The 11693-nt window shown below is 38.0% G+C and overlaps 1 protein-coding gene across 4 annotated transcripts; it reads right to left on the reverse strand.

Annotated features, from left to right (window-relative positions):
• Positions 1 to 520: 520 nt before the first annotated feature.
• On the reverse strand, positions 521 to 5802 carry LOC103721021 (protein FAR1-RELATED SEQUENCE 5-like). Of its 4 annotated transcripts, none has more exons than XM_039124218.1 (2): positions 5650 to 5802; positions 521 to 2913 (listed from the first exon to the last, which is right to left on the reverse strand). In XM_039124218.1, exon 2 carries the CDS (start codon positions 1726 to 1728, stop codon positions 595 to 597), a length of 1134 nt encoding a protein of 377 aa, XP_038980146.1. In that variant the 5' UTR covers positions 1729 to 2913; positions 5650 to 5802; the 3' UTR covers positions 521 to 594. The 4 variants fall into 4 exon arrangements, with proteins under 4 accessions (XP_038980146.1, XP_038980132.1, XP_038980140.1 ...); XM_039124204.1 differs by having other exon boundaries at positions 521 to 2938; positions 5650 to 5800; XM_039124212.1 differs by having other exon boundaries at positions 521 to 3007; positions 5650 to 5800.
• Positions 5803 to 11693: the final 5891 nt, after the last annotated feature.

Raw genomic sequence — 11693 nt, forward strand, 5'->3', positions numbered from 1 at the left:
TGGAACCTGTCGAATTGCTTAAGATAATATAAGAACCTTCAACAATCACTCAGGGGAATAATTTCACCGAAAAGCAAGAGAGAAACCCAGGAGGAGATGAAGCTCCACATATTCACATTACTAGCTCTGAGATAATCCTGTTCAACGGCCTTAGAGGGATATACCAGAAGTAGAAAGAGATGGCCTTATTCACCTTGTCCTTGGCATATGAACAGCCGATGCTCAGAAGGAAAACCAAGTTACTTGGCACAGGAATTATATGATCATAAATAGTTTCTACTAAAAATTCCGGACAGCTACACAAGCAAAGTTCCTAAGAATCTATGCACGAACAACTGCAGAGGAGCACTCTTTTAGAACATTTACAGTTACAATGCCATGAGAAACCACTAGGCTGTTGCATTTAAAATTCCACATCAGCTGATCTTAAGGGTTGCCTTTGATATAACAAAAGCCTCGGCAGGCACTTATATTACACATGCATCTTAATTTCTAGATGACTTGCTCCTAAAGAGCTGGCTTACAAGAAAGAAGCATCCTGTACTACGAAAAACAGAGTCAGCTCAATTAAGTTTACAATTAGCATGCAGCCACTTAAATAATCCAGAGATAAAATGAGTGTGCTGCATGTGACACGTAAGATAGAAGGGGAAATTTGCACTTAACAGGAACAACCAGAGATGAACTGTACAGGCTAAGCTCATTTTGCGCCAAAGTCAAAAGAGTGAAAACAAATCTGATTTGTTCTAAAGGGTTCTGTGGCATACTATTAACAACATTCACATCTTCTGTTTGTTTCCTTGTTGAATCATTATGCAACACTTTCTCCATTTCTGCTATAAATCTATCAAATCCATGCTCCAGAATATCAAGTGCATCTTTAGATACTGCACTCTTCACTGCAATAGCAATTGCCTTATGGCAAACATGATTATATCGCAATGTCAAAGGTGCTTGATTACCATAAGCAACCACTGATTGATGTCTGCTAGACACTGCCTCATCTTTTGCATCCTTTGTCCACCTCCTCAGTATGTACTGAGATGGAAGATCAAGGATATTGTTGTTGTTAAGAACTTTCAAGGCATGCATGCATAGGATGCCCATGGACTCAAACTTTTTACAACTGCATGTCACTATAACATCAGATGGATTGAATTCCACAAGCCCATAACACTGCTTTTGGGGCATATAAACTCTGAAAGTGTATACAGTTCCATCCATACCAACAGGTTCGCAAAGACAAGCAAGTTGGCTCTTGTACTCGTATTCAAAATCCTCATACACCATCCTTGTATATGATTCTGCTGCTTCAATTAGCATAGGTATTTCGACGAATAAAACTGGTTTAGTATGCCGTGATTCATAATCTTCAAGAAGTTCCTCATCACGAAGTTGAACCACTGCCTTCAAATACTGTATAATGAACTTGGCGAGAGGCAATTTCCTATAAAAATGAGTCTTAAAGAGACTGTCCATGTTTTCAGCCCACTGCTTTGTTATCATGGTAGCAGAAAATGAATTACCATGATATACCAGAGCCCACTGCTCTCGTACTGCATACAAATCCTCTAACCATGGGTTGCTTTCAAGACCATACTTAGTGATCAAGTTGTCCCATTCTTTATGGAAATCATCTTCTAAGCCACTAGCGTAGATGCAGTTTTTCAAACTCCTTCTGAAAGTGAGGTTCAGAAGTGTAGACACTGGGAAGATGTATTTGAGCATTTTGAAGTATATGCCATAAACAAAACCGATGACAAGTGTTGGGTAAACACATAGTTATCGCCTTTGACATTGCAAGACACTGATCAGTAAAAATTGTCTTAGGCTGCTTTCCAGACATTGTGGCCAAAAAAGTCTTAAATAACCAGACAAAAGATTCTACAGATTCATCTAATAATAATGCAGCACCGAATATAACAATTTGTTTATGATTATTTATGCCAATAAATGGTGCAAAAGGTATATCATACCCACTAGCCCGATAAGTTGTGTCAAATGTGACCGCATCACCAAAATAGGCATAATCAATAACTGACTGTGCATCCGCCCAAAAGCAGTTAGTCAATCGTTCTTTGCCATCAAGTTGTACAGCATAAAAAAACGATGGGTTCTCAGACTGCTTAGCTTTCAGAAATTCTAAAAGGAACTGTGCATCTCCCTTCTCAAGTTCTCTCGTCCTGTCCGTGTTCAAACCGTAGCATTGGTTCCTTAAAACAAATCCAGCATCTTCCGTACAATGCATTGCCTCCGCCTGAAAATTATGTAATTGAGCAGCTTTTACTCCATGACCATCCAATTTAGTAAGTACTGCACGTTGAACAGGCAATTTCTTTCTATGAGACCTTAACATGTGCGAATTATTTGGGCTTGCAAGAGGATGATTGTGTTCATCAATAAATTTATTCACCACCCACACATTATTATTATTGACTTTAAATTCAATACGGGCCAAACAGTTTGTTCTCTCAATTGGACGTGATTTCCTAGCCATATGCACACGAGGGGCTAGACGGCTACCTTCATTGCTGCACACATAATGTCTATACCGTATACTCCCATCTCTTCTTCGAGAAAGATGGTCTTTTCGAACACTAAAACCTTTTCTCTTAGCATATGAGTTATAGAAACTGTATGCTTGGTCTTCTGAATAGAACACCATACCAACTTTTGGTTCTGCTTGTGAATTGTAAGATGCCCCTGGAGCAAGTGATCCATCTGTGCTACTGGCACTTTCAATTGATCCATTCATGACATTGGTATTCTTTCCCGATCTATCCATTTCGTTGGTATTTGTGATGATAGAAGTTGGTGACACATGAGGCACAGCAGTCTCATTACGAGCACCTTCTTCAGATGTTGACATTTCATCTACACCTTCATCAACTTTCTCCTTATCCTAAAAACAACCTTTGATATCTCAACAAATTATTATCTGCTCAAATCAGCTATAAAGCATTATACAAACATGAATATAGAAAACCAGCTTCAGTAGATAGCAATCCTGAGAATGAAGTAAGTATACGTAGCAGCTCAAGAAAAATATTCTTAGAAAATTAATTATCAGAAAGATGTATAGCTAGTAATCATTGCCTCAAAGCTGCACACTTGCTATGTTGATCACAAGCAACATATGCAATGACAGTAGGTATCCAAGCAAATTAAATGATCTGAACAAGTTAAAATATGATGTTACGAAGTTCATAAGAAACCATATGCTAGGACTGGCCATTCACCTCCGCACTCATACTCATTTAGAAGACAAATCAGATCAGGCCAAGGCATATATGTCATTGACAAGAAAATTCAGGTTTATAACTTTGGAAAATGCTAAGGAGCTTCATACAACATTTGCTAGTATAAATTCACATATACACAACTAAAGAGCAAATCTAATAATCACATTCACCAAACTTGGGCTTGCATATGAGCAACTAAAAGTAGGACTTTAAATAGACACTTATTTGCATCAGAATCTTCAGGCTTACATTTCTGCATCCCAGTTTTCATAAGCAATAAGATAGATGCTCATGTATTATTGCCTTGTATATCACATATAACCAAATTCGACTCACATTTTTTAATGTGTTCATCCTAATTGTATCTCTTCGAGTGTCACCATGCATCCATCTCAACATCTGATCTCTGTTTGGGGGCCCCTTCATGTTCCAGTATTGTAAACCACAAAACACTGCAAGCTTCATTGCCATTTTCTTTGGCAAATTTTCATTATGTTGCCAAGGCATGAAATGAATGCATAACACCGTAAAAAGTAAGCACCTTTCCACTTCATTTAATTCTACAAACATATCTTCATCTGTTCACTAAATTTTGTAATACATTTGCGATGGCAAAGTTGGTCAAGCTATGGCATACTTGACTTTAAATTTTACTGGGCCTTATCTTCATTTCCTTTTCCACTAACATTGGAAACTCTACATACTATTTCAGTTTTCTACTTTTTAAGGAAATTTCCCTATAATTCCAATTAGGCATTTGATGTCATCCTCTTGTCATCAATCAGCACTAATCATGGGCGAACAACATGGTATGCCTTGCCAAATATTAGAAGCAAGTCCATCTACAACAAGTGCAAAGATTCATCTACGATATAATGCAGAATGCTGCCATAGGTTCACCATGACAAGACTCGTGCCTTCATGCAACACTTCTAACAGTTTTCACTATCGTGTCCCCTCCCTCAAATAAAATTAAACATAAAATAGCTCGCTAGCCTACAATTGTCCACCAGTCCCACCATCTTTTGGTTGATATTTTTCCTCCACAATTACTCTTTCAACTAACAGGTTTGTCTCTTAAAAGCAAAAAACATTCAGCTTATATTGTTGATTACCTCTTATTCACTTCCTTACATCAAAACCATCCCCACAATCCCCTTTTAAAATACAAACACAAAACCTTCATTAACACCTCCCAAATGGGTGGAAGCGGCATCTTATCGAACATTGACATCGGCAAAAGTGGCCAAGTTCCCTCACTTATTGATTTCTTCATCTATCACCACAAGCTAAGGATAAACTCACAAGTTCCAAGTTGATCAACTCCTAATTTTTGATTTCTTCCTCTGAAACTCTCCTTATATCCTTATATTCCTCATGCCCACCCTTCTTTTTAAAACTTATAAGAAAGCTAATGCATGCAAAGATGATCTCAACTATTCTCCAGACCAGGAAGACTTAAGAGATTTGATGATTCCAAAAATGCCGCATCCTGTGCATTGGTTTGGGAAAAATATTGTTTTTCTCCACCAAGTTTCAACCAAAAAGTGTCTCATGTGTTATAACATTCCTATCTTTCATTTTACTGACATCAGACCAACACAATGTCCAGACCATAGAGACTAGGTTATGAAATATCCAGACAAGCCAGGACAGATTTGCATTGACATTTACTCCCACATTTATCACTGTCTTGGCAAGATTGTGCTCTCCCAGTACAACTATCCGCAAAGACAACTGGACTTTCTGGAGGCTTTCTGCTTCAAAAAATATATACATATCTCCATCTTAGTCTAACCATTTGTCCTTAAGCAATCACCTCCTCACAAATAATCATTCTAATCTTTCTTCTCTCGCATCATTCAATATTGCTGATTTCCACCATAATTTTGAGTCCAAATCTTCAAAATCTCCATTTGAAACACCAACAGTAGAATTCTCTACCCCTTAACACTCCAATCCCTCCCTTTCACCGAATTCTGCGTATTCTAACCACTTCTTGTATCGCAAACTAATTCAAAACCCACTGTCCTCAAAAATATCAACTTTTATTGGGCTATGATCTCACGGTAGCCTAGGCAAGCCCCAAACAAGTGTTAAGAGCAAAATGATAGACATAATCAGCTACAAACAAGAAGCCCTTTTTTGGGACCAAAGGCATCACCATTCCAGAAACCTATCAATCTTTAACATGGAAAACAAAAAAACAAACAAATTGACACAATAAACCCAAATAAGGCCAAGAAAAAACCGAAACAGTAAAGTTTATGCCCTTTTTCATAACTCGGACAAAAAAACTAATATATGAATTGATGCAGCAAAGATATCTTGTGAATCCAAGAAAGAAAGGCAGCTCAAAACCCCCGATAAATCGAATTCGGATGCGTCGAGGTGGACCGTAACTGACCTTTTTCTCCCCTGCTGGATTAGATCGCGATCATAATGGAGTTCTCTGGTGGGAGATTAGGGTTCCATTCCTTTCAAGACCACCATAACGAACCCAAAATCCCCCCGCCGCTACCTCCTCCTCTCTCTCTCTCTCTCTCTCTCGGCTTACTTGGCCCAAGGACTCCTGAGGAAGACAAATGCGCACGTGCAATGCACGTGCGGATCAAGCCTACATTGAGTAGTGCGCTAATGATGCGGGACACTTGCAATCTGAATGCATGGACGGTTGTGATCCCTCGATTTTAGAATTCAAGGAATAGTGTCACTCCACCCCTAAGTTGTTTTATGTCTTCATTTTTTTTTTAAGTTTCAGAAGCTCTAGGTTTGTGCAATTTTGTTTCCATTTTTTTTTTTTTTTTTGATTCATGTGCATCACATTTAAAGAACACTAATTTGATTAACAAGAGAGGGAGGGGGCAAATAAAAAAGAAAAAAGACTATAAAGATATTTCTTGAGATCTCGGAAGCGAGATTTCAAAATTTTATTTTCACGGCCTTTTCATATTTTTTTTACTTTCTTTTTTCTTTCTTACTTTATTCAGTTGACATTCGATGACAATAATCTCTCAATTATAACAATTTGTCCATATGCTTGTAAGTTGATAAAAGCTTGTCTATTTTTTCTTTCTTACTGGGCCTGCTAGTGAGACTATAATATCAGAATTGCTTATGAAGAGGCACGTAACAATAGTATGAAATTATTTTGTTAATAGCTAAATAATTCTATGCATGCTAAACCCTTCCAACAAAAAATAACTAATAAGAGTTTCTACATTTCCTAAAATAATTAAAAATATACTTCCTTAAAATAAGTTTTGCTTTTTTCTATAAATGATCGCCATTCTATAATTTCAATTTTCCAAGGTAATTTTAAATATTTTTATATATTTATAACATATTAGATCACTTTGGCATATATCTATATATATATAGAGAGAGAGAAATGTTTAATATACTTTAGCATTACCAAAAAATTGAATAATTGAAGGAATAATGAAACATTTCTATTATAAGAAAAAAATAAACAATCGAAGGAATAATGGTAAAAACCACAATTGTAAACCTCCTAATCATTTTGATTATCTACGCATGGATTGGCACTTCAAGTGCAGGAAAAAATAATGATAATTTTTTTGATCTTCTATTACCTTCAATTGTCATGATACTAAACGTTAAGATTGAAATTATTCATATGTCAAGAAAAATAGTAAGCAGCAATTTTCTTTAAGTTTGCAAAAGAAATAAGAAATTGAATTTTTTTTGGACTTTCTTTGTGTGTGATTCTTTTTGTGAGCTAATTTATTCGTGTTAGATTTCCATTATGAAGAGTCTCACTTTAAATGAATCCTTTTATACTTGATTGTTTTGTATACATGGTTGTCCTTTTTTTGGTGCATGAAAAATAATTTACGTCTAGTATTATTTTCCTTTTGAAGAGTCCAACAAAAAAAGACACATGGTTGTTATTGTTTTTTTTTTTGGTAGGGTGCGTGGAGAAGAACGAATCCTTTTTGAAGAGTACAATAAAAGTCTAACTGGTGCAACATTTTCCATTTCTTTAGAGTTTCTAAAAGAAATAAGGAACCCAAGCTTTTTCCAAAATAACTAATAAGAGTTTCTACATTTTCTTAAATAATTCAAAAAATTATACTTCTTAAAATAATTTCTGCTTTCTTAATAAATGGGTGCCATTCTATAATTTCATTTTTTCCCCCTTCTGTTCTCTCCAGTGGAGGATTTGATGTAGAAAATTTGAAGTTTTGTAGCTATGAGAAGAGAGGGATGTAAACCTCAAGTATATGTACATCCTATCCATTATAGGGTTCGATTATATTTATAACTATATGTTAGGCTTAAACTTCCACATGAACCAAGTAGTCTTAAGGGTCTTAATAATGACCATCTTCATGATAGACCTTGTTTAATTAGTTGCACCTTATGACTAAGCTTCACAATCCAGCAGCTTGATTTGGTCTTGATTCATGAGAGTTAGGTCATTCATGTGTCAAGACTCAAGAGCCAAGTCAGATTGGCTATTAAGGAAGGGAAGCACTTTGATTTATTTGTTTGGGTTGGTTTTTTTTTCTTTCTTTTTTTTAACTTTTATAATTTCTACTTTCTTTTTGCAAAACATTCTGTTGCACTAAAGATTTTGAAGGAATTTCAAGAAAACAATCCAACTTTGGGAGCTTTTTATGGAGAACGAAAGCTTGATTTGTTGCTGGAAAGCTGTTCAAAGAGATGGACTTAGTAGAAAAAAAAACAGCAAACAGGATTTTTTTCCTTCTTCTACCTTTTGAGTTGGTGACACTTTGATTTTTAAGTTCAGTTCGGAGCGAAAAAACTCGGTTAGAGAGGTGTAAAAAAGCTCTTTTCATCAGAATCCTCCAGCTGAATCATATGCTTGGATTTGAAACTTGAAGGTATTAATATGTTCATATGGAGGGACTATGAAAATCATCCAATCGAAGACATACCGACCCTTCTACTTGCTCTACTTGCAATGCAGCCATGGAGACTCTGAATCATATTCCAAAATGTAAATATAGTTATTTCATGTTATTCATGCAGCAGATAATAGTTATCCTATCCAAAACAAAGTATTACATGACATTTTGCCTCATTCAAAAAGGACATCTGATTGGCAACTATACTATCAACATTTTGTCATATGTTACTTTGTACCTATGATGTATGAAATTAAGTGATTCAGGAGGAAAGACTATGAGATACATGATGATGATTGCATCTTGGAGTGAAACATTTGGGAGCCTCAGGTGGCACCAACTGCGCATATATTTCTTTGTTCCTATGTTTTGTCATCAATAGAAGTGGCTTGACATTGATGAAGAGTCTATATAATATAGCATTGAAACATACATACTAAACAGTCATACTGAAACAACATTCACAAATCAAATCCAAGCCTTCAGCATCATAGAAGTATGTAAATTTTTTAAATATTTTTTTGCCACTAAAATTTTCTTTTATATAAGCACCCAAACATTCTTAAACACAAGAGACCGATTATCAAAACCAATTAATGGCAATAGTTTTGTAATATCAAATGATGGCAAAACTACTGTTCTATGGACTATATTAGGATAATAGCAAACTGAAATGCATATCAAGAAACCATATAGAGTAAAAGCGTGAAACATGAAACAAATACATAAAAGTTCCCTCATTTTTACACAAACATATAATAAAAGTTCTTTCAACTCCCCGTGCAAAGTAGCAGAGACTCAATAGCAAATTTCAATCTCTCAAAAGAAGAAGAAGAAGAGCCAATTTCATGGCACAACAATACCACCCATCACCAGAAACCATTAAGCCATAGGCAATACAAACAAGAAACTCCTACTCCTGCATAAAAATATTGAGAAACCATTATCCGATCCCATACTGAGATTCAAATAAAAAAATGATATTTTTGGATGTCATTAAGTTAATAACAGTGAATTTAGGAAGCAACTCGTCTTCCAATCATAGAAGTTGGTAATCACCAATATGCTCAAATAGGTTAAGTTGGTAAGTTTAGTAGTTTTCCAGAGTTTGGCATAATAATAGCTTATATTATGCATCTGTATTCAATTTTAGATGAATACATGCAAAAATTACTTCCTCTGTAGCAAGTTTCCTGCTGCACAGCTTGATGACACTATCCAACAAAGTAGAAGCCGTAAGAGAAATCTGATGTCCTCTACATACTTGGTATTAATATCATAGAAGTTACACCTAATTCCATCTTTAAGCCAAGTTTACCTCTATTGATTCCCAACATGCATATAGCATCTGTTACTGGAAATTGAACCCGGGGGTGACCGCGGACCGAGGAGGAGGAGCTCTGGCAGGTGGTGCGGCGGCGGACGGCTTTCTCCAGAGGACCTGCAAGAAGCCGGTGGCCGGGGGTTCCAGCGCCGGCCCTCCGATGCTTAAGTTAAAGGGAGGTTTTCTTGTAGAGCAAGGAGAGAGATTACGTAAAAAGATGTCTCTCCCAAGGAGAAGAAGAAGCCCCCTTTTTATAGGAGAAGATGTAGGGGTTACCTGTGACTGGACGTGACTGTGCGAATTAATGAGTTACCGTAGTGATTGGACGTGATCGTGTGAATTAATGAGTTACCGTAGACGACCCGAGATTTGGGCTGGCTGGTGGTTTGTTGAGATCGTGCGCATTTAAACGTTGACAATCGTTGAGGCGGAGATCGCGGGATTGGACCCCGGATGAGGAGGGGGACTTGATTTTCGGTGGAGTAGGGAGATCTGCTTCTCCCTTTGACTGGGTCTTCTTTGGACTTGAGGTCGATCGGGCTTAACTTAGCCAAGATCAAGGTTGTAATCTCTGGGGTCGGGTGCGCTGAGGTTGGGCGCCTCGAGGTCGGGTGCCTTGAGGTCGGGCGCCGAGAGAGTATGCTTGCTGTTCGACCGATTCCTGTCTAACTAAAAATATGCTAGACAGATCGTTGTTAGAACCGACGAACAAAGTTTAAATTTAAATTCTACTCTTACCTTTCCTACTCGAAGAATAGCGGTTGTAAGAGGTCGATCCACAGGGAGGCGATTGGAGTTGCATAAAAATTAGAACGTTCACTCGGATTCAAAATCGACTTTTGAATGATGGAAGAAAAAACATTATTTTAAGGATGTTGATGGATTCTCTAGTCTACCGGAGAATGTTTTTTTTATTGAAATTAACTAAAAGACAGGTATTTAAATTCAAAAAGCATTTAATTAATCAAAGAAGAGTTTTGGCATAAATTAAAATGGATAAAACTAAGAGGATTGAAGCAAACATAGATTTCATAAAAGAAGATTTAATGTATTGCATAAAAGAAATTAAAATTTCAGCATAAATAAAATCTCAAAAGTAAAACTCTCCATCAAAATAAAATTCTCTAAATTTAAAACTTAAAATATTGCTCTCAATTAAAATTCAGACTAAAAACAACACATTGCTCTTTAATTAAACTTAAAATAAGAACAACATGATACTCAAAACAGAATCACTAACACAAATTAAAAATATAACCTCTAAAAGAAAAACAACTAAAACAATAAAAAAATAAAAAAAAAAAACAAAAGAAATGTAATGCTCTGTTTTCAAATATGAAAACAGAGCATTACTCTTCCGAATCGTCTTGGACCAAACCCGCCAAGCTCCTCTGTTCTTTGGCCTTCAACCGAGCACACCCCCTTCCCTCTTCCTCCTTCTCTTCTTATAGCCGCGGACGGACGCCTGATGCGGAAGGGAGATGGCAGACGCGGTGAGGACGCGGGGAGGAGTCGATCACGGATGAGATTCGGGCGGAAGCTTCGTGGACGGCTGCTGGGAGCTGAAGCGGAAGGTGGGGACGCGCAAGAGGCGGAGCGGGATTGCCGGAGATTGGAAGGAGCTGGATTGTTGCAGCTTCGCTGGGAGGCACGGATGCGTGATTCCTTCTTTGGGCGCTGGATTTGGGGCGTTCATGGTATGGGAGAGCTGGCAGCGACGGGAGAAGAGGAAGAATGCTGGGATTCCGGTTCGGAGGATCTTCTCTGCTTCGGCTGGGCTTGATCGTCGGGATCACACGCGGAGGAGGAAGGATGCTGGGATTCCGGTTCATTGCTGGCACGGTGGCTGGCACGGTGAGACTTCTTTCTTTGGTTGCTGGGAAGGAGCGGAAGGTGGTCATCCGGGATGCTGAAATGGAAGAATTTGGCTGGGATTTTCTTTGCAGTCGGAACGAGTGGATCACGGGATGGTGGGGACCGTTGCTCTCCCTGTTTTCGCACGGGATGCTTGCAGTCGGACGCTGGGATGCTGGTTTCCTCCTTCACGGGTGGCTGGGATGGATTGCGGAAGGAAGAAACGCGGGAGAGGAGGAAATGGGGATGCTGTGGCTTGGATTCCGGAATAGGATCTGGACGCCATGCGGGATCGTCGGATGAACGCGGACGGGCGCTTGGATCACAGAGGGGGGCGCGGACGCGGTGGCTTGGATTTTCCTTTCCCTCGTAAGATGG

This window comes from Phoenix dactylifera, chromosome 1 (assembly GCF_009389715.1).
Source record: "Phoenix dactylifera cultivar Barhee BC4 chromosome 1, palm_55x_up_171113_PBpolish2nd_filt_p, whole genome shotgun sequence".
In the NCBI taxonomy this organism is placed as follows: Eukaryota; Viridiplantae; Streptophyta; class Magnoliopsida; order Arecales; family Arecaceae; genus Phoenix; species Phoenix dactylifera.

What these genes read in the sequence shown, in the direction of transcription:
- LOC103721021 (XM_039124204.1), bottom strand. Translation starts at nt 2,869, where the DNA reads ATGTCAACATCTGAAGAAGGTGCTCGTAATGAGACTGCTGTGCCTCAT.